Source organism: Colias philodice, chromosome 12 (assembly GCF_061535455.1).
Source record: "Colias philodice isolate Cphi_HAF_F1 chromosome 12, ilColPhil1 Martin Lab GWU primary, whole genome shotgun sequence".
NCBI lineage: Eukaryota > Metazoa > Arthropoda > Insecta > Lepidoptera > Pieridae > Colias > Colias philodice.
Genome location: NC_143097.1, coordinates 2,358,392 through 2,382,279, shown reverse-complemented (window position 1 = coordinate 2,382,279; position 23,888 = coordinate 2,358,392). Strand labels below are relative to the sequence as shown.

General features: G+C 33.9%; 2 protein-coding genes across 4 annotated transcripts in view; one reads left to right on the top strand and one right to left on the bottom strand.

The window, feature by feature from the left end:
- The window catches only part of LOC149483830 (uncharacterized), a 74,840-nt gene extending 70,844 nt beyond the window's left edge, over positions 1 to 3,996 (top strand). For both annotated transcript variants that reach the window (XM_089701983.1, XM_089701982.1), the window contains 3 exons: positions 1,206 to 1,299; positions 1,905 to 2,059; positions 3,386 to 3,996. In XM_089701983.1, the coding sequence (XP_089558109.1) occupies positions 1,206 to 1,299; positions 1,905 to 2,059; positions 3,386 to 3,686 (550 nt within the window). In that variant the 3' untranslated portion in view covers positions 3,687 to 3,996. The remainder of the gene's footprint in view (positions 1 to 1,205; positions 1,300 to 1,904; positions 2,060 to 3,385) is intronic.
- Positions 3,997 to 6,495: 2,499 nt separating this feature from the next.
- Top2 (DNA topoisomerase 2) lies at positions 6,496 to 22,040 on the bottom strand. 2 transcript variants are annotated; one of them, XM_089701926.1, is made up of 19 exons: positions 21,849 to 22,040; positions 20,784 to 21,015; positions 18,641 to 20,540; positions 18,370 to 18,509; positions 17,823 to 18,025; positions 17,379 to 17,527; positions 16,731 to 16,968; positions 16,237 to 16,394; positions 15,685 to 15,893; positions 13,524 to 13,664; positions 13,029 to 13,167; positions 12,390 to 12,513; positions 11,506 to 11,661; positions 11,105 to 11,263; positions 10,323 to 10,442; positions 9,411 to 9,591; positions 8,242 to 8,480; positions 7,742 to 7,929; positions 6,496 to 7,008 (listed from the first exon to the last, which is right to left on the bottom strand). In XM_089701926.1, exons 1-18 carry the CDS (start codon positions 21,861 to 21,863, stop codon positions 7,753 to 7,755), a joined length of 4,680 nt encoding a protein of 1,559 aa, XP_089558052.1. In that variant the 5' UTR covers positions 21,864 to 22,040; the 3' UTR covers positions 6,496 to 7,008; positions 7,742 to 7,752. The 2 variants fall into 2 exon arrangements, with proteins under 2 accessions (XP_089558052.1, XP_089558051.1); XM_089701925.1 differs by having other exon boundaries at positions 10,323 to 10,446; positions 11,106 to 11,263.
- Between the last annotated feature and the right edge of the window lie 1,848 nt (positions 22,041 to 23,888).

Genomic DNA, 23,888 nt, shown 5'->3' with positions numbered 1-23,888 from the left:
GTTTTAATGAAACTGTTTCGATTTCGAATACTATATTTTAACGTATTTAATTGTAGGTAACTGGTAATGTTTGCAACATCCGTTATTGACAGGATGATAGGCGTGGCGTGCCTTTTACATTAGTACTGAAAAATAATCCCTATAGGTAAACTTATGAATCTAACACCCATTTACATTCATAAATCACTAGATTTATGGCATAAGTGCTACCTAACTAGGTAGCACTTATGCCATAAAATATGCCATAAAAATTTAACACTTTTATGTGGAAATAAATATACTTACCTAACTAGAACAATCTTATTACCAATATCTTCGGATCAAATGCATTTGTTTCAAAGGACAGGAATTTAAATTATTTTGTAAATTAAAACTATTATGAAACATTTCATAAGTTTCATACGTGTCATATTATGATTGAGATGTTAGTATGTCTACGTTCTTTTGTTTCTTGCACCATCAATCATATACTAGGTACCTACTGATTTGTATGAAATTTGGCATGGAGATAAAAGCTTTGATAACATTGTTACTACTACTTTTACAAACGATGCGAGCTGTAGTCTGTATTTATAAATGTCGCAGGTATATTGTCAAATCCGTGATTTCACATAATCACTAGTGATAGGTATTGTAATACTATAACGAAATTATAAATACATATTTTCAAAAAGAACACAAAATAAATAGTATAGACTATAGAGATTAATCTTTAGTATAATCAACATCCTATCCTACTAATGCTATCCTATGCTTCCTGAATCTGTGTTCCCCGACGAGTACAATATGGGGGTCTTCAAGCGTAGACTGGTACCTTCTAGGGAAGCGCGTACCATCTTAGACCACATCTCAGCTCAACATCAGGCGAGATTGTGGTCAAGCTCTTCCCTATCGTCAATAAAAAAAAAAAACGTCTTATCCTACAAATATTATAAATGCAAAAGTTTGTGAGGATGTGTTACTCTGTGTGTGTGTTACTCTTTCACGCAATTACTGCTGAACCGATTACAATGAAATTTAGCACACATATAGAGGGTAACTTGGATTAACACATAGGATAGGTTTTATCCCGGAAATCCCACGCGAACGGGAACTATGCGGGTTTTTCTTTGAAAATGCGGGCGGAGCCGCGGGTGGAAAGCTAGTTTTTTATTAAATTAAGGGCCTATAAAATTGATATATTAAAGTATAATATAAAATTGCAGTCGTCAGTCGCGCGCCCCCCGCAGCGTGTACTCGTACCGGAGCGCGGTGGCGCCATCTGTCGCTTCCACACATCGCTCCAAAGTGTCTAGGAAGGTTTGTATTTTTGATAAAATTATACCTAGAAAAATAAACCCTTTCTAAACATAAAGCGCGTCACACACGCTGAAGATATTACTATAATATTTTATGTTAAGATTCTCTAATATAAAATATTACAGTAGGTATCTTAAGGTATCCGGTATCAGCGTTCTGACCATCATTTCATACCGATACCTTATGATACTGTAATATTTTATATTAGAGAATCTTAACATAAAATATTATAGTATCTTCACCGTGTGTGACGCGCTTAATTCTAATTTCTGGGCTTAGCATACCTACACTATCAGGTGAATAAAATGTATTTTAGATAAAGAAGCCACACCGTAAAAATAAGGTCGTATGTTTTTTTGAAAGAGCACCCACTACGCCCTGCAAATATGCAGTTTTGTAGAATCTTTGACCAAAATAATTTTGTATGTAGATAAAAGTCGGCTTACATATTTGATGGTAGAATTGTAGAGTGCAAAAGTATTTTGAATTAGAAATTTGAGTATATTATCGTTCTTGAGTTCTTAAAATATATTTCACCTGAAACAGTCTAAATATGATTTGATATTTCTATTTATTATACAATATAACTAATTATCTATTTACAGGCAGGGGTAAAAGTAGACGCAATGGCTGCCCCAAACCCGTTCTGCCCCAACGTGAAAGGCATGTGTTGCCTCATGTTGCTCCTCAATTTGGGGCTTATATTGGTCACATTGGGCTTCGTTATAGTACTGCAGTTCTATGAGCCGCTGTTTGTTTGGTAAGCTAGGTATTATATACGAATAAATTAAGATGTAACATAAAAATTTCCATTTAAATTTTTTCTATTGATTATGAAACTATAAACTACTATTGTAATGTTAAATGCTCCAATTTATCAAATTCCTATAAACATAGCCCGTCAATATCGAATATTCGAAACTTATTATTTTCACTTCACCATCATTTCCTGAATAAACTCTACATTAAATATCACTTTAATCGAAGTGTTCTCACTTCACACACTTCTGTTTCACCACATTTCATTATTAGTTACTATAAAGAAAAATAGAGCATAAAGTTCGTTACACAAAATATCATTTCGAAAAATTAAAAGATATATCGTTCACTTCCACTCTCCGTTAAATTAAAATTTGAACCATAGCCAATCGTAGCTACAATAGTCACTGAATGAACTAAATGTATGACTTTCCCACGCTAAACAAAATTCTTTAAATGTAGATCCTAACCTTTATTCAAGTGAATTTTGAGAACATTAAAAATCGATTTACAAACGAATGACCCGACAGTTATTTCTATTCAGCGCGATTGTACTTGTGATTTTAATTTAGAAACGTTCTTAGAAAAAATGGAGGCTATGAGTTAAATAGTTGGAAAGTGTTTATGGTACTTGCTCTAAATTATTGCCTGTTTTTCCTTAACGTTAAATTGAGCTGATTCATCAAAATAATTAAGATAGGACGTAATTTTACACTTTCAATTTGAAAGACCCGTTATTTTTGGCTTTGAAGTAAAATATGATAAAAATGTAGTTACCAATTAGGTACCTAGGTACCTTGTTTATAAATTGGTAGTGTTTTTTGAACAAAACGCCAAAGAGTGCTAGTGAACGATATATCTTTTAATTTTTCGATATATTTTTGTGTAACAAGCTTTATGCTCTTAGGGCGTATTCAGAAAGAAAGCTTGAAACTTATAAGCGCTTATCGGCGCTTGTCATGTTCATATATTTTCCTGCGCGGGTTACCAGCGCTGACAAGCGCCGATAAGCGCTTATAAGCGCTTATAAGTTTCAAGCTTTCTTTCTGAATACGCCCTTACAGTAACAAATTAAGGTTTGAGAGTGTAGTGTTTTCAGGCATTTGGACCGATCTTGATTGATTACTGAGCTAAAAATATAATAATAAATCATTTTATTTATTTATTTATGACACTTTATTGTAGAATACCAGTAATAAAACATATATAATTTAACATGGAGAATTTTAAGAGGTTTAAGAGGAAAACCATCTTAAAAATAAATAGAAAAACTAAGGAAAACAATATAATAGAATCAGTATTGACAGCATTTCATGTTTTGTTCCAGGATCTTGGGTATAATCTTCCTTATATTCGGTTTCATCACACTAGTAGGCAGTCTCATATACTGCGTGGTTCTATGCAGAGAGAACCCTTACCCGCGATATCCAGATGACTTCTATTGGACACATCATTGGTCCAAAACCATCGGCCCTTCAGAAATACACTACAGCGCCAGCGAAAAGCCATACAGACAAAATGGCCACAGTGTCACAAGCGATAGATATAATAAATATAACGGCAAATATTCCGACCGAGAAAGCGCCAAAGGATACTCCGATAGAGAAAGCAAATTAAGCAGGTACTAGTATCCGAACGAACTGTTATTTATGATTTATGGTGCGATTTTTTATCTGTGCAACAGATGATGTCAGCTTTACATTTTGTAGGTTATGTTTTAATAATGTATTGAAATTTTAATTGTAATTATACTTTACTTGAATATTATAAATGTAAATAATAATACTAAGATATCGAAATGCCATATTAATATTATTTATAAATGCGTAATGTTGAACGATATTGACAATAATTTTGGCGTAATATAACATAGAGTATGAATATAATTAAACCATTAAGTTTAATAAATGTTTCTAATAAATATATTTGTACAAAAACTTTGTTTCATTGCTACATCCCTTTTCCTTAACTTAAAAATTTAAGTATCTGTAGCTGTCTGTATATGTACTTTATCAATTTTTGAAAAAGCTTAGGAACGTGTAGTAATGACGTCATTTGAGGAAATTCTCTTTTACCAGGCAGTTGATGGTTTTGTTTTTGTGCCACAATATTTTTAATAAATAAAATTCATTAAAATCTGTTCAGCGATTCACTCAAAAAAATATATCACACAAACATTTTCCTCTTATGAATAATTAGTAAAGGCAGCACCTACATAACTATTGATCACAGACATGTATATTTAAGTAGACAACGCAAGTACCGCGATCTGTATGAAAACCAAGCGTGTCATATTTTTTGTACTGACCTTGACGCGTTATGACGTCACGAGCGCTTTTTAGTGATGTTAATTTCATTTTACGCTAAATCGATTAGGCCGCCACTCGCGCGGCGATTCTAGTATCGTCCTATCCCATCGAAGTAAATCGAAAGAAATCAGATCAAACTAGATCTATGTCTAAGAGGTAGTCAAATAAATGAATCGTAATCGATTACTAAATCGATTCAAGACAGAAAAATGATAATCACCATAGACAGAGGGATGATAAAATAAAGTTATAAACCTTTTAATATTCTAACAAGTAAACTAATGTGTTTTAGCTTTTTCTTACATATGCCCATTGAGTTACCATGTACTACGTACTAGAGAGGCCATCGAAAGAAAGTAATGAAACTGTCAATCAATCAATCTTTATGTCCCGTTGCATCGATCCATTTTCCTTTTATGTTCGGGTTACTTGGAAAACTGAAAAAACAAACATAGTCTAAGCAATAAGGAGTTTTCTTAAAAAAACTCCCAAGATGACACTTTAACTAATGGCGTCCATGTCATAATATTTATTTTTAGTACCTTTGTATTAAAATACTTAAAAGTTCTAGGTCAAGTCGTATTAAATGACAAAAAAAATCTATGCCTTTTTAGGGTTCCGTAGCCAAAATGGCAAAAACGGAACCCTTATAGTTTCGTCATGTCCGTCTGTCCGTCTGTCCGTCTGTCCGTCTGTCACAGCCGATTTACTCGGAAACTATAAGTACTACAGTGATGAAATTTGATGGGAATATGTGTTGTATGAACCGCTACAAAAATATGACACTAAATAGTAAAAAAAAGAATTGGGGGTGGGGCCCCCCATACATGTAACTGAGGGATGAAATTTTTTTTTTCGATGTACATACCCGTGTGGGGTATCAATGGAAAGGTCTTTTAAAATGATATAAAGTTTTCTAAAAAACATTTTTCTTAAAGTGAACGGTTTTTGAGATATCAGCTCTCAAAGTCGTAAAAAGTATGTCCCCCCCCCTCTATTTTTATAACTACGGGGTATAAAATTCTAAAAAAAATAGAGGTGATGCATGCTAATTAACTCTTTCAACGATTTTTGGTTTGATCAAAGTATCTCTTATAGTTTTTGAGATAGGTTGATTTAACTGTAATTTATTATATTTGCTGCTACGGAACCCTTTGTGCGCGAGCCCGACTCGCACTTGGCCGGTTTTTATTTTCTGAAAAATTGCTCCTTCAAATTATCATTTTTCTGTTCGATTATAAAATCGATTAGAATCGAGAACTGTTGCATGAAATGAACATCACTAACCACAAAATTGGACAGAAAAATGAGAACAGAAAAATGAGAAGACGCTATTCATTGCTTGTTATCATACGACGCGATCTTTACCGTGCCAAGTAAAAGCCGCAATGTATTCCGAATCATTTCGTATGATTTGGTATCCGTGTTTGTCACGATCGTTTTCCACAGATATTCTTTATTTGATTTTAAAATAAATAGTGCATATTCTGATTAAAAAATTACTTACCGGTGGAAGGAAACATCTCTGCTAACTCGGCCACTCACAGCTGTGGAGTTTCTACAGTTTATAACGGCGCAATTCGGCATTTTACTTTATTCAGCTTCACGTCTTTCCTTGGCGAACTGCAAGCGCGGACTGAGTGTTGGCCAGCGTCAAGTAAGTTTCATAAACTTAGTTTGGACACGGGAAGTACATACACTCGCTTAGTCTATCTTGATACATGTCTGTGCTATTGATACACCATTGAGTTACTATGTACTACGTATATCGTAGACTTAGAGAGGACATCGCTACAGTACTACACTATTTATAACACGAGTTAGAGTCAATCGTCTCAAACCAATTTTTTTTTTTTTTGTTACATTGATTGGTTTTAATTTATAAGTAATAAGAGGCAGAATATGTACAAAGTGTATGACTCACTAGCCGCCACGCGCCGCTGCGCTTGTCGCACAAATTTTGTTCGTGGTGTCCTCTCTATACGTAGTAATAATACCTCAATGCTTATCACTCAATGGGAGTTGTAAAAAAAACACAAGTTTATACGTATAAAATTATTTATTTACAAAAATGTTTTGTTGAAAAATATCATTTAATCATTAATTTAACAGCAATTAATTAATTGACAACAAAATATATTTCTTTTCACTTGGAAAACACGGAATGCTCACAGAACATACGAATTTGTCTACAAAAATATATCAATCAAAAATTGTACTAATAATATATAATATTATTAAAAGTAAATTTCAAAATCATTACATAATATGTATATTAAAATACACGAAAAGCTACATTAGAAAATTATTAAAGTTAACGAACGATAAATTAAGAAAAGAAAGAAAACAGATTAAATGAAGTGAAAACTAAACAGATAATTAATTATGTACAAACAAAAAGAAACTGTATTTTCTTATCTATAAAATTAGTTGTTACGAACAGACGTACAATTGTCACTATATTAAAACATGTCTTATGTTAAAATTGTAAAACATAAACACGAATTATTAAAAAATGTCTAGATTCAAAACTCCATAGAAAAGGCTCAAACACTCAGCTCGTAGTACTTATACTACTCATTCACATATTTTCCATGTTTCTATATTTACAAATACTGCTTCTTTAGACTTAAAACTGGTTCTGAAACAAAGAAAAAACATATTAACTTAAGATATTCACTATACATACACTATACAGTAATAAGAACGAGATATACTTATACAAAGCTTACTTAGTGTACCTATAGTGTGCAAGGCTACTTTAACTATCTAAACAAATTAGAGTAATAAACATGAAGCAATTAGATAAACAGGTACTAAAATCCCTCAAAAATTAATAAGCTATTCTAATTTCATCTCATATCATCCCAAAGAACATCCGCTATATTATAATTTACTTGACCTTCGCTCTTCAACCCGCTATTAGAGTCACCCCTAAAGTCCTAAACTGTTAACTCGGCACTTTCTATCTTTACCTCACTTTCAACTAGAGACATTAGACATGTATTCAAACTTAATGGCGGCTCGGAACATCGAACCAGAAAACAATTTTATATATTACCGGAATATACCTACGCACATGCATTCACAGCTAATTTCCGAACCGCTATTAAGTTTTAATCGAACAGTACCTACAGATTAAAAAAAAAAGACGGGTTGCACTGGGGGAGTGCCGGCAGAAGTGAAAACTTGATTATTAACGTTCAGCATGTTTGATATTTTGGAATGGTATCCGTCTTACGCATGGAATATAAGTGCTAAAAAAAATTCCGTGTTACGCTTTTTCGATCAGGCCACGTGTCCTGACGCGAGTTTAAGATTTTATACCCAACGCCGCTAAAGAAGTTTTCACTTCAAAAATCAATAATATTTACCATAAACTGGTCTACTCGCTATCGGAGCCATCACTAAAGCGATACTTCTGCTGAGCCCTTGCCCTCACATTGCCCCTGGCCACTGGGGGGGGACTCGCTGACATTTCCACATCACTGTCCTCATCGCTGATCTTCTTTTTAGCTTTCTTTGCCGGTTTCTTCGCGGGTGCAGGCTTTTTCTTGGTTTCCTGTAAATTATATTAAACATGAAATTTCGAAATAAAAAAAATGTATGCGTGTACTAGAGACTAGAGTACACACGTACGAAGTGAAACTTCTTAATGACCTTAAAAATGTCACGAGTATGGCGTAACGCAATAATGTCACGCGTACGGCGTAACGCAAAAATGTCACGCGTACGGCGTAACGCAAAAATGTCACGCGTACGGCGTAACGCAAAAATGTTACACTAAATTTTTGTCCAACCCCGATAAGAAGTTTCACTTCAAAAAATAAATCACTTTAAAAGCGAATAACTACAATACCATACAATCACTAACCTTTTTAGTATCAAATATGCTATCATCATCGCTGTCCAAGCTGATGGTTGCCTTCACCTTTTTCTTCACCGGCTCCTTGACGTTCATCAGCTTTCTCTTCACCGGTTTCTTTGGTGATGGAGCCTCATCACCATCACTAGAGAGCATGTTGGCTCGATCTGAACTTGTGTTCTTGCTCGCTTCTTCTTTCTTTGTTTCTTCCTTCTTTGTTTCTTCAATGAGCGAGTCGAATAGACAATCTGTTGGGAAGTAAATATAATACGTATTTTCGTATTTTATGTGAGAAAATTGATTTTTCTTTGTTAAAAGTTTACTCTTTACTCTCTCTTTCTACATGATAATTAACCCATTGAGCCCCGAACGGCCCGATCGGTCCACGACACAATAGATTTTCTATTGTCTGTGATTCCGGGGCCTGAGTTATTATAGAGCCATTTTAATAGGCAACATTTGACAGTTCAACAAAATTCAACAATGTAACCTAGTAACGACGACATAGAATAACATGATATTTCGTTTTGTTAGAACTGCACATTTGCTTAACTTTTTTCAAATACGATTACATATTTATAATAATAATGACCGATACAAGTAATTTTAAGATTTCATATTACTGATAAACCATTCTAAACATAATAAACAATTTCTGAATTAAAGAACTGACGTCGCTACAATTTTGTGTCAATAAAATTTTTTTCTTTTTAAATACCAGAGACGTTACTCTAAAAATCGAAATCTGACATCTAGAATTGAATGCATTGATTACTTGTGAATAAAAATCATCATAAATTAATAAATGTGTTTCAAGTTCGATTGACAAATGTTTCAAGTCAGTATCGATTAATTCACTTTAATCGATGTTTTTAAGCAGGTTACCTCTCTTCGAAGATAAAATTGATAGACGTCAAATGTTGCCTATTAAATTGGCTCGACCTTTTATAAGAAGTGAAATATTCATAAAAACTAACTATAAGTTTAGAAGATTAGCTCTAAGTTAGTACTTTAGTCAGATAAAATTAAAATAACAAGTAAATAATGAGTTTTAATCATTTCTCTTTAATAAATTTAATTAAAATGATGAAAACAAATATTAAATAATTTTAATTTCGTATTAAGGCTCAAGTTGCTCCAAATAAATGAAATAAAATACAAAATAAACCAAAACTCACCGGAATCCATTTCAGCAGGTTTCTTATTCCCATGTTTCTTGACGTTAAAGTCATCATCATCATCATCACTGACCGACATCACTCTCTGCGGAGGCTCAACATCGGAACTTAGCTTATTGTCTAGTAATTCTGGCTCTGAATCGGAGGCGGAATCCTCGGAACCGTCCTTGTATTTTTGCACCTGTTAAAATATTAATAATAGTATAAAACTATTAAGATTATAACCGCTGAAATTTTTTAAACTTGTATGTCTGCTGCTCTTTTACGTAAACACTGAGCAAATTTTAATACTCGGTAATATTTAGCAATGCAAAACATTGCTTGCGCTAGGTAAAACCGCGCGGCACAGCTAGTTTTTAAATAATTCCGTTTTATAAGTGAGGAAGACTGTCAGTTAATATCTCTGATTTTGTGCTTAATCTTTAAAAATTATCCACCATAGTATATTTGATATTTTTGGTTTTCTAGCATTCAAATGCTTTTATAGATATAAATTTATAACCATAGTATATTTCAAATAAAATGACACATAACTACAGTAAAAGCTCCATATGCGCACTTCCTTCATTCGCGTTTTCACTATTCGTGGATTGAAAAAATGACACCTAATTCCTATAAAGTCCAACCAACACTTTTTTATATTCACTTAAAAAACAAATACATTTTTATGCGTTTACATTATACAATATATGAGTTAGTACCAAGAAGCTTATATCTAATACACTGGAGATTTCAGTATGAACATTAACTTGTAACAAGAAAATATGACCTTGAATGACGCCTAACTAACTACCTAGGTGTGAAAGGGATTAAAAAACATACAGGCGTCATTCAAGGTCATATTTTCTTGTTACAAGTTAATGTTCATACTGAAATCTCCAGAGTATTAGATATAAGCTTGTTGGTTAGTACCTTAGTAGCAGCTCGTCGAGTAGTGTTCCGCGGTCGAGGCGCAGGCGCAGAGTCTATGATCGCTTCCACATCAGAACCCGACACTTCCTCCGAGTCGCTGCCACTGAACGTCATCTTCTTCTGCAAAATGGTGGATTACTTTCATTTTAACGTGATAACGTTTTTAAAATCGTTTTAGTCGGGTGACATGTTCAGAAACTTGTGTCACACCAAAACCTCACGAGCGCGATCGCAGGTATAACGAGAGAGAGACGGACCGATCTCCCGTCTCATCTCGAGCGCTGCCACTGCATTATGTTATCACGTAAACATCTCGATCGTAAACCTACTTTACAAACAACCAATTTTTTTTAGCTTATTCACGACCGCCTCCTTGGTACAGTGGTTAACGCGTGAGCGTAACACCGAAGGGTCCTGGGTTCGATTCCCGGTGGAGACGAAGAAAAAAAAATGTCTCGGTCTGGTAGGACACAGAAGGCTGATCACCTACTTGTCCCTAAAGAAAATCGATCAGTGAAACAGATGTATAATGCATCTGCCCCTTACCCCACTAGGGGACATGGGACTTCACTTTATTCACGACTTGCTACTAATGAACCTACTATCTAATGTTTTCAGCGTATGCACACATAATTTGTCATTTAGGTGACCGATCAGCTCATGATAGAAATCTAGAGGCAGTGAAACCTAAATCAATTTAAATAAATATACATTGTACTAATAAAGAGAACGCACTCTGATATAAGTAATACCATCTTACATCCATCAGTTTAAAAACCAACCTTTTTAGGCTCCTTCTTAAAGCTGAGTTTGGTCTGTTTGAGTCCATCCTTATCCGCTTTATCTCCCTTCTCTACTTTCTCTTTCACTTCTTTCTCTTTCTTTACGCGCCCTTTCGGTTTCTTCTCTTGACTCGCTGGACTTATGCCAGTTGGGTCATCCTAGAGAACACAAAATTTATTTTAAATTGTATTGTTAATCATATTATTAAACTTAAAAATTTCGAGAGTCAATACGAAAGTCCATACGAATATAAAAAGACAAACATGGTGACTATTATTTTATTATGCTTGTTATTTGCAAAACAGTTCAAATATTTTGATATCAATGTAATATTTGATAAATCATGTTTTTAACACATAAATAAGTGAATATTTAAATTTTAACTACACAAAACACTTACAGGATCATATTCTTTCTTCACTTCCTTCTTTATTTTCGCCTTTTCTGCCGCTTGTATCCTCTTGATGATATCTTCCGAGATCTTGGGCTCTACGCGACGGCCATCTTGTGATGGTACTATCTCCATTAACGACTTGCGATTTTTCTTGTTTGCCGCCTGTTTTTTAAATAAATTATTATTAAATTTATATGTATTTTTGGTTTTATGGCATTCAAATGCTTTATAAATATAAATTTATAAAGAATAGAAAAAATTCGATCACTCAGCGGGACTCGAACCCGCAGAGTGATCTTTATAAATTTATAAATTATTATTAGTTCGGAGATAAGGTTCATTTTAGTTATTTTTAATTATTATAATATTGACCTAAAATTGCATATAGCTTGATTGTTATAAGTTTCATAATGAAAATAAGAGATAATTAACTTTTTTGATTCTATTTAGAAAAACACAAATAAGATTTTCGAAAAATTTTACATGTTAAGTACTTGGTCGAAAAAATTTGTAACATGAACAACATTTGTTTTATAACATTAATTAATAAATAAATGAAAATCTAATCACCATGTTTATATTTACCTTTATCCTATCCATCTAGAGAAGGCATGTAAAATTAAAAATTCATTTGTGTGTCTAGCAACAAAATACATAAAATAGCTTAGTTTTATAGCTAAAATTGTTATTTTAATAACTTCATGAAATGACACACTAACATTAATTACATCGTACAATTACATTTATTACAATACAGTTCAATCTTTTGTAATATCTAAGCCAATAGAATCTTCTAAGAACTAGCAAATCTTACACATATTCATTAAAAATTTTATAGCTTTTACTGAGCAAATACAGACCAAATAAAATATATAATTTTATATAAATACCTGAGCTTTAGAAGTCTTCCTATTTGTGGCTGCTTCTTCCTGTCTCTCCTTCTCTTCGAGATCATCGAGACGCGTGAGGAATAAGTCCAAATCGTCACGCCATAATAACGCTGGTGTTTTCTTCCTGTTAATTTATGTTATTTATTTATTTTAAACATTTCTAAGTTGTTTAACAGTGAAAAAAGTTGTTTAACAGTAACCCCTGAATACAAAGCGGACACTTCATAAGTCAGTTAATAAGAAAAAATATGTATATTTTCCAACGTGGTAAAGATACAACCATATATTAAAAAAATACCCCTACAAAAATTGAAGCTGTATGGTTTTTGCAACCTTTATTAAACATTTATCTCTCATTCTATTACAGTCGGGTACTAATAAGCAATAGAGTCCAATGAAAATCAGTGCAGATTCTAAATACTACTTGCTTAGATGCTATTCTTGTTTTGATTATGATATAGACAATTTTAATACTGTATATATAAATTTAAAACTTAAATCGTTTTTTTTATTATACCTTTCCTTGCTTAGTTCTCTTAAAATGAATTAGATGAAACAACCATATCCATTACTCCCATTCAAACTACTACTACTATGCATCTATGTTAGAAAAAATTAAAAAAATAAATAAAAACATACTTGAGCGCTTCAAGCTCGACAAGTTTCTGATCTCTCTGTTTGAGCAGCTCGTCTTTCTTCTCTCGGGTCAGCATCCACATTGACATTCCCAGCAGATAGTTGAAACGTTTCACTTCTTTTAGATTTTGGAACGCTTTCTCTGTAATTATATCGATGAAATCAGTATTAATAATTTTTTATGACGATTCAAAAGTGCTTTTATAAGAAGTCTAATTGAATAAAATTTGAAATATAAGTTAAAATTTTTAAATAGAAAAAATTCGATCACGAGGCGGGATTCGAACCTGCGTCTTCCGCCAATCTGGGAATATATTTATTACTCATATAACAAACACAACCGTGACATTTTTAACGAACATTCATATGTTAACCCATTGAGCCCCGAACGGCCCGATCGGTCCACGACACAATAGATTTTCTATTGTGTCTGTGATTCCGGGGGCTGAGTTATTACCGATTTAATTAATATGTATATCATTATAGCTGTTTACGCACCTGGATCAACAGGTTTCCCCTTAGTTTCCTCGGGCTCCGGTTCATCTTCAGACTCCTGCGGCTCGTCTTCCTCCAAAGCATTGAGACCTTGCATCTTGCTCGCTCGCTTCTTCCACTCCGCTATCGGGTCTGGTGCGTAACCTGTGACGAAGAAAAGTATGTTATAAAATAGTGTTTAGAAGATTCAAGAAATATGTTTTTTGTAACAAGTCACAAAGTATAGGACATTATCCTAATCCTAATCCTTTTAATATTATAAATGTACTCTTTATCCCGGAAATCCCACGGGAACGGGAACTATGCGGGTTTATCTTTGAAAATGCGGGCGAAGCCGCGGGCGGAAAGCTAGTATGTACTATTATAAAGGCGAAAGTTTGTATGTATGGATGTTTGTTACTCTTTCACGCATATACTACTGAACCGATTACAATGAAATTAAGCACACATATAGAGGGTAACTTGGATTAACGCATAGGATAGGTTTTATCCCGGAAATCCCACGGGAACGGGTTTTTCTTTGAAAACGCGGGCGGAAAGCAAGTAACAAATAAAGAACAGAGCTGTCATAGTTTGGTGTTCAAAATATTGTATCGTAAAAAGATATTGACATATGTAATCTTTATAGTAGAGCCATTTTAATAGGCAACATTTGACAGTTCAACAAAATTCAACAACGTAACCTAGTAACGACGACATAGAATAACATGATATTTCGTTTTGTTGTAACTGCACATTTGCTTAACTTTTTTCAATTTACGATTACATATTTATAATAATAATGACCGATGCAACTAATTTTAGGATTTGATTTTACTGATAAACCATTCTAAACATAATAAACATTTTCTTATTTAAAGAACTGACGTCGCTACAATTTTGTGTCATTAAACCTTTTTTCTTTTTAAATACCAGAGACGTTACTCTAAAAATCGAAATCTGACATCTAGAATCGAATGCATTGATTACTTGGGAATAAAAATCATCATAAATTATTGACATGTGTTTCAAGTTCGATTGACAAATGTTTCAAGTCCGTATCGATTAATTCGCTTTAATCGATGTTTTTAAGCAGGTTACCACCCTATGAAGATAAAATTGATAGACGTCAAATGTTGCCTATTAAATTGGCTCAACTATAACATTGTAATCTTTAATGGTCCGGGAGCCAGCAGCAGATTTTATGACCAAGTTCCTCTCAAGCGGTAATTAGTAAAATGCATCAAAGTATAGTATTATGAAGCCTCGTGAACGTCAGCTGGAGCTCGGTTGGGGGGAAGAGCGGTTGTAGCCTCCCGTATCAGCTGACGGTTTTTCCACCAAGATACAGCCAGCTGACATATATATTTATCCAGAGTTACATATAAGCTATCATCAGGTAAATTTTTGTTTGAGAGGAAATAACGGAAAATAAATTTTTCTTTAAATTTAACTTTCATGTTCGAGACACCAGCTGACGTATAATACACCATGTTGTAACCAGCTGACTATTTTTTTTCGTTGAGATATTGGGTTAGCTACAATTTGACAAATTTTTAGCTGAGAGGAAATGAATGAATGAATGTATTTTTTTTCCTATGTGCGTGGGAGGCTACAACCGCTCACCCCCCCAACCGAGCGCCAGCTGACGTTCACGAGGCTTTATAATACTATACTCTCAAGCGTCTGACGAATTATCTCTTGAGAGGAAATAGTTAACCAAATTTGCACCTGGCTCCCTAACCATAACATTGTTAATAATTAGTCCTCTATCAATAAATCATCAGAAAAAGAAACATAGTTATTTAATAATCATGGATTGCTTCATTTCGAACTACAGCTTCTCTAAATTAAGTTTTTTCTAAATCTTTCCTTATTGTGGAAAGCAACACATCAACTTCCCAGTGTAGTGCCTTATTGGATGCGTGAATATCGATTATCACCAGGCGACGCTAGTTTGCTCTTCAATAAAATAAAAAAAAAGACGGGTTGCACTCCGTGAGTGCCGGCAGAAGTGAAAACTTGATTATTAACGTTGAGCATGTTTGATATCCATCCGTCTTACGCTTTTTCGATCAGGCCACGTGTCCTGGCGCGAGTTTAAGATTTTATACCCAACGCCGCTAAAGAAGTTTTCACTTAAAAATACACATATTATAAGAGCCTCAATACAAGAACCACTCACCTCGCTTGATCAGTTCCTCAACCATGACCTTCCGTTTCTTATTCTCAACTACCAGCCCTTTATCACACTTTTCCACAATAAAACGCGCCTGGTTGCTCAGTTTATCGGCTTCCGCTTGTAACTGGCCTTCGAGGAACTCCTTACGTTTAGCGTAGTAACGCACGCGCATGTCGTAGAATTCGCGTAGGATTTCTTCGACGCGATCATATCTAACGAAATGATAAAATAAATATTATATAAAAATTTAAGTTTAAAAATTATTGAGGATATCCAAGCGGAGCAAAATCAAACAAAACAAAAAATCTTTAAAATACAGACGATCATTAGAAGAGCATCAATAAAAAATATATTTAAATGAGGAAAATAATCATCTGAGAAAAGTGGCTCCGCTCCTGTTGGTCTTAGTGTAATGATATATAGCCTATAAGCCTTCAAATCGTCTTCCTTTCAAATCGGACCAGTAGTTCCTGAGATTAGCGCATTCAAACAAACAAACTTATCAGCTTTATAATATTAATATAGATATATTTCTTCAATTAAAAATATACTCACTTCTTCAAACAGTTGTTGTGATCGAACGCGTTCATGCAAGTCATGGATATAGTGGTTTGTAGTTTGAACACTTTGTGCACACCTTCCGCTTCAACCTCGGCCAATTTTCCCGGCAAAAGGGTCACTAGGAAACGCACTGTCGTGTCTGTGTTGTATTCCTTGAGAAAAATAATTATTATAACTGTAGAAAAACGTTCATTTTGAGTAAAAAAAACAAATGTTATGTCTATTATAACGTTTATTTTTACTGCATTATAAGAATCAGTACTGATAAAAATTCATATGATGATTGAGATGATTATTTTAATAATCTTTTGTATCAATTTATTTAATTGATATAGATAATTTAAAGGTAAATTATCTGGAAAACTGAATTGTAAAATCTTTGTATGCTGTGTTTACTGGCAATTAAATGAATTTGAAATTTGTAATAGACCTTTGCCCATGAACCTATAACAAAAATCTCATCACAATAAGCTACTTAATAAACTTACCCTATATTCACTAATAAGCGGTTTAACTTTATCCGTCCCCAGCATAGGTTCCAATACATTCTCCTTATAATTCTGCGTCCACGTGCCGACCGGAAGCTCCGTGATCTCGATCTTGTCGTTCGGCAAGATGGCCGCCTCACCGGATATGACGTACTTGTCGCCGAAGCCCTCTATCGTGCCGCGGAAGTTCTTGTACCACGGGTGCATCGGTTTAGGGTCTTCGCCGTCCAGCATTCGACTATAAAAAAATTGTATAAAGAAAATTATCACCTATTACAGTGCGATTCAAACTTAATGGCGGCTCGGAAAATCGTACGATCCGATGCGCAGAAAACAATTTTACACTCGCACCTGCACCTAACTTCCGAACCGCCATTAAGTTTGAATCGAACTGTAACTATAATTTGAAAAAAAAAATGAGATTTGATGACTGCATCCTACAAAAACTATACCCTCAAAGTTATAAAATTTCTTTACTACTTGATTATAGTTAATGGAATGTTTCAAGTTATTTGGGAGAGAATATAATCCTAAATCATCATACACACAAAGGATAATAGATGATGTGATTGTAGTTAGTTAAAAATTGTTATTGATATCAATTTTTTTTTTAATTTTTAATGCTATTTTATAATTAATGTAACTCACCGGATATTAGCAACAATGTCTCTAGGATTGTAATTCGGTATCTTGGTAGACCAGCCAGTGCCGATACCCTCAGCCCCATTTACAAGAACCATTGGTAAAATGGGGACATAATGAATGGGCTCAATCTTCTGGTTGTCTTCAAACTCATGCTACAATTTAAAAAAATAGAAAATAAGTGTGGTTCTTTGGTTTTTTGCATACTAAAGTGCATATACTCTCAAGTTAAATTAACAAGAGAGTATATAAACATATTAATAGGAGCTATTTTCTTAAAATTGTTATTATAGTAATAATATTAATTATAAATATTCTTCATTTTTTTATACATACATTATTATAAAATAAATGAATACTTATACTATGATTATTGCTAATAATAAAAGTTCTTAGTCATTATATATTATGCATATTTAAACATCTTTTTTTATCCATTTATAAACTTACCAAGAGCAAAGGATCATCATGCGGATGGAAGATCAACCTCGTAAGCGGAGACATGAGAGTAAATATGTATCTGGGACTGGCCGAGTCCTTGCCACCACACAATCTTGTACCAAATTGACCACGGGGCTCCAATAGGTTGATGTTGTTTGAACCCACGTAGTTTTGAGCGAGGTTCACTATCGTCATTGCGAGCGACTGCTCACCTGTGGTAGGTTGGATTTTTTGTTAATTTTGAACTTGATACATATGAAAAACATTCGTTTAAAGTAATTAAATAAAAAAATTCTAACAACTCGATGTTTTGTAAATGCTTGCAGCTATTTGATTAAACATGCTCCTTGATTATTTTGATTTAGGTAACACAATGTTAAAAAAATTAAACTTCCCAGTCATGTTCAATTTTAACATTTTACAGGTCAGGGCACAGCTTATTAAGTTGTTTCAAACAAGATGTGACAATGTACCTTATTTACACATACATAGTTTAAACGAGAAGGATACATAAATTTTCAATAATTTTCTACTGGAATAACTATAATTTTCTTACCATGATGGTAAGCAGAGTGTTCTGCAACTGAACCAGCCAACTGCGCGACTTTAACTTCGCGTTTGTCGTTACGTTTGATGCATGTGAATATCACTTTACGTTGACCCGGCTTCAGGCCATCTACCATGGAAGGTATTGATCTAGAAATGGAAAAATGTATATTGTCTAAAAATTTATTTAAGATAAGTCAACAACAGAAATGCAACTTCAATATACTGATAACAGACATAAATTTAAAATAAAGGAATAAATATTACGTCAAATACTTTACCTAACATTATCACCATTGGAAAAGAGAACCAGCTCCAAATTAACGAAATCCGAGTACGTAACTGCTTTAGTTTCTTTAGTGTATAAATATCTTTCCGGAAGGCCAATCTCCTTCCTCCTTTTGACTTCTTCCATGTGGCTCGTCAGCCACTCTTTACGCTGATCAGCACCTTTCTTCGAGAAAGCCAGCTCGATGTGATGATCGTCCGTAGCGCCCGCGTACTTAAACTTTATCCTATGCCTTTCCATATTCTGGAAGTATTCTTTAGCCTCCTTTGCAGTGGAGGTACCCAAACCTTTGTAGTATTTTATATTGTATGTGTGATAATTCTCATTTTCGTTCTTCCATTCCTCAAATTCTGGTAAAGAATAGAAAGATATCTCCTTGTCTTTTTTCGTCGCTTTCACGATAGGCGTGATGAACTCCTCCAGGAACGGCAGTTTTAATAGCTCTGGCCAATTGTGATGTATGAAGTTAATGATCAGACCTTTGATGTGTGAACCGTCTTGATCCTGATCGGCCATTATCATCACTTTGCCATATCTTAGCGATTTTAAGTCGTCGAGCGTGTTATATTTCTTTTTATACTGAAGACCAAGGATTTTGATGAGGTTGTTTATTTCGACATTTTCTAACACTTGCTTGTGCGATGCGTCTCTGACGTTCAATGGTTTACCCTTAAGGGGAAATACACCATAGTGGTCTCTGCCTACAACACTGAGTCCGGACACAGCCAAAGTCTTGGCTGAGTCTCCCTCAGTAAGGATTAGGGTACACAAATGCGCATTCTTTGTACCTGCTTCGTTAGCATCTTCTAACTTCGGTATACCCTTCAGTTTGCTTTGCTTTTTACCCGATGCTTTCACAAGCTCATTTTGAGCTTTAAACTTAGCCCATGTCAATACTGATTCTACTAAACCGCACTTAGTAACTGCCGTAATAAATTTCTCAGAGAAATTACATTTCGATCCAAAGCTTTTGGCTTGGAGTGTCATGTTTTCTTTGGTTTGTGAATCAAAGGTTGGGTTGACGATTAGACAATTAACAAATATCCACATATGATTCTTAACTTGGAAAGGCTTAATATTAACACCACCTTTATTTTTCTTTTTAAGTACCTCTAGTACGTTCTTAACGACACTATCAGCAACCGAGTCGACATGTTTGCCACCTTTTGTTGTTGCGATAGAATTTACAAATGACACTTGTTGGAACCCTCTATCTGAGAGTGTCAATGCTACTTCCCAACGGTCATTAACCTTTTCATATACCACCTTCAAAGGCTGTCCATTTTCGTCTTCTTTGCCTTTTATGTATAAATCTACATAGTCTTTAAATTTACTAATTTTCAATCTCTCTCCATTGAGATAGACCTTCACGCCTGCCGTAGACGCCGCTACGTCATACGCACGTCGCGACATGAGGGCGACAATATCGTCTTCTAATTTCTCCATTTTAAATTTAGCCAGGTCAGGGCTAAAAGTCACTTTTGTAAAATCATCATCCTTGCCGGATTCCTTAACCTTAGGCTCGGACGCCTTGGTCATGTTTGCCCCCCAAGTCTGTTTGAAATGTTTTTTGTATTGCTTCGATGCAGTTTCAACAGTGAATTTTGTGGAGAAAATGTTGCACAATTTTGCGCCATATCCATTACGGCCACCAGTCACTTTTTCTTCTTCATCATTGTAATTTGAAGATGTCAAGAGATGTCCAAAGATCATAGTTGGGACAAACATTTTCTCCTCTTTGTGCATAACGACTGGAATACCACATCCGTTGTTGTAAACAGAAATTGTATTTTGTTCTTGATTTATTTCAATTCTAATCACGTCCATTTTTGGGTCTCTTTGTTTGTTGTCAGCTGCGTTTACTAATATTTCGTCATATATTTTGTATAAACCTGAAAAAATAATTTTGATACAAAAAATCACTTTGAGATAAAATTTATAACTACGCATTGAGGACAAATTTTGTATATTATATAACATTTAATAAATAACTAGAATTGTATATAACATTTAACACCTTATTTTTTAGCAGTTATATGCAAAATTGTAAGCTGTTTTGCTACAATTAATTTTCAAGTGTGATTATGAGTGACTACATATTTCAATCATCAATGAATACTAAATAATAACATTACCTGGCACAAAAGTCAGTTCTTTCTGCACCATACACTCCTTGGTCTTATCGTACACCCACATAGTCTCTGTGGATCGTTCAACAGATCCAATATATGTGTCAGGCCTGAGGAGGATGTGCTCAAGTTGCGACTTCTTTTGGTATATCTTCTCAATACTACCCTTTTGGTTTTTGGCGGGCACAGCCTCGCCAGTACCATTTGTGGTACCATTGTTCATTTTTGAGAACATTGTCTGCAATAACATCCAAATATAATGTATGTAAGTAATGGTTATAATTTACATCTGTGTTTTTATTCAATTTTCTAATTCTATTGACTAAATCTTTTAATTATTAAGTGCACATTAAAATAGCAACAATAAAACATATTTCAAATAAATGTCTATGTGTTTAGTTAACCACTTTTTTAATAGAATACATACAAGTGGTGTGTACTTCTACTGTATTTCATTCACAGTTATATGTTTATGTTTTAGAAGGCTGACAATCAACAAGTGTTTAGTTAAAGAAAAGATTTTACTATAACTTAATATTTTATGTGTTATACTTTTATATAGACTAAGTATAGATCTACATATTTGTTTATTAGCAACAGGTTTCACATGGTATTTGTACAACTGTTAGTTACTTTTCTTTTTTCAATTTCAGTTTATTTTGATAAATTAATAATTGTATCTGATGAATTTCTCTGTGAATAGTAATTGCAGGTAAATCTATGTTTGATTGAAGGTAGATATAAAATAATTGCAGTAACGGACTTTTCATATAGCGCTTAGTCAAAAGACCTTGCGCCAGTCTCCATTACAATAAATACAATATCAGAAATATGCAGCGCATGTAATTATTATTAAGGACGATGTCCTACTTCATTTATATGCATTAAATTATTCCCAAAAGCTTTAATATCGCTCCTTAGCCTTTTATAATTTATGAACTAAATAACCGTTAAAGAAACAATAAAATATGATTTGGCACATACATTCAATGCTACATAAACAAACTACAATAATATGCCCGACGACCGTTACTGATCAAAATGCCGCCAAGACAAGTATCAAGTCCTCACCTTTATATCAGCCATCTTGATAGTTTTTCTTATAAAACGTGCGCGATCAACGCTAAACACGCCCTGTCTTGAAAACAAGACTTTATTAGTGCAAACTCTAATTATTTTTGCAAAATAACATTTTAATTCCGTGAATTGCTAATGCACGACCGCAGCGTATCTCGAACTTGACAAAGAGTAAAGACGCCAAGATAACCATAAACAACAAGTATATTTTTAAAAATCATTCTTTGCCAGGTACTGAAAAAGTAATCGTTTCTCTATGAAGTACAAACACAGAACAGTTTATTTTTATTAAGATTTTTACAATAAGAAAGGGCGTATTCAGAAAGAAAGCTTGAAACTTATAAGCGCTTATCGGCGCTTGTCATGTTCATATATTTTCCTGCGCGGGTTACCACTTACCAGCACTGACAGGAAAATATATGAACATGACAAGCGCCGATAAGCGCTTACAAGTTTCAAGCTTTCTTTCTGAATACGCCCATACAAGTACTCCAAAATTAATAATGCGCATGCAAATCTGCGCTAGGTAATTGTCGTATTTCCGAAAACCAAACAAATAACTAAACGAATCATTGAATTGTAAGAGCCCTAAACAATGCACTTGCATTTTACACCTTGTTCAAAAGGAATAGAAGTCAATTCACGGTCATACACAATCAAAAACAAAACGAGCGGTAGGTGACGGTGGCCTGTCAGTCAAAAAACTCAAAAATCCGTCAGTCGTCTTTAAATTGGTGGTGACTGCACGTGTTCTCTCTGTGTGGAATTATATAGAGCTGCTATTACATACCATTCTTGGTTTTGTTTTTAAAGGTGAATTGAATTAATCGATGAAATGATTTACACAGGTGATGGCAGTAGGGAAAGTGAAAATGAAGAAGAGCATAATGAGAGTTCCGATGTATTTAAATGTCAGAAATAAAGATAATCCCTGATTTTGATTGTTTTTATTTTTATTTTTTTGTAATTGACATAATATTGAAGAATGATCAGTATTCAGTACTGTAAATACTTTTGAACCGAGATTTTAATGATTAGATTTATAGTTTATATGTAAACATGTGTTTGAAAACCATATTTTATACAATATAAATTGTGTTATTTTAACCTTCTTTTCTTCCATCATTACACTTTAAGAGTACTATAAAATTTTCCAAGTAAATCAATCTAACAAAGATATATTCGCAATCATGGGGTTAGAGTCTGTCAAGCGAGTCTAGTCCCATGAAAAAGGCGGCAAATTCAAAAATCTTTTAGGTGTCAACACTGATATAGCACGCTGAAAACTTATTGATACTTACTTGAATTTTTGATAAAAAAAACATATTTGAAATAAATAAATAAAAAGCATTTCAATGTAAGTATTTATTTGTCACAATCAGAAACAAAATCAGAATCAAGAAATTCAATGCCTTCATATGAAAAATCACTGTCGGTATCATCATTACGCACAGAAATGATGAAAGTAACCAGCTGTCATAGCAGCAATTTTTGTCAGATAGTCCGTTTCAGATTTCATTTTTTTATTGTCTTCTATGGCTATGACCTGCTTAATTAAATTATGAATTGTGCTTTTTATTAATTCATCATCCAAGGTGGCTGAAAAAAAAACACAACAATTTTTATAGTAGTTTTCACTTAAAGATGCCCCAGTAAGTTTCAAGATCATGAACACGACGTCTGGATCTAAACCAAAACGGAAATCGTGATCACATCGCAGTAAAATAAAAAAAGTTAGACAATTGTGCTAAAAGTATCAACACGTTGATGCCAACCTACCTGATGTTGAAACGATTTCATCCAAAAGTCGTCGTTTTTGCGATAACACGTCGTCAGATTCACTCTGTACATGATTATATTTATTAATCATTGTAAACAACAAGCTCCTGACACTACTTTTAATAGGTTTCGGCATTATAACATTAAAAAACTCAACAAAAACCGGATTATTTGTTTAGTTACAACTGAGGTTACAACCTCAGAGCAATAATAGGTTTATTCCTCTGAGGTTACAACAGAATTTGTGACAATCTG

What these genes read in the sequence shown, in the direction of transcription:
- Top2 (XM_089701925.1), bottom strand. An exon ending in GGGGAAACCTGTTGATCCAG is followed by an intron (nt 13,168 to 13,523) that starts GTGCGTAAACAG and finishes ATATAATTACAG; the next exon opens with AGAAAGCGTTCCAAAATCTA. An exon ending in GCATATTTGATACTAAAAAG is followed by an intron (nt 7,930 to 8,241) that starts GTTAGTGATTGT and finishes TATAATTTACAG; the next exon opens with GAAACCAAGAAAAAGCCTGC.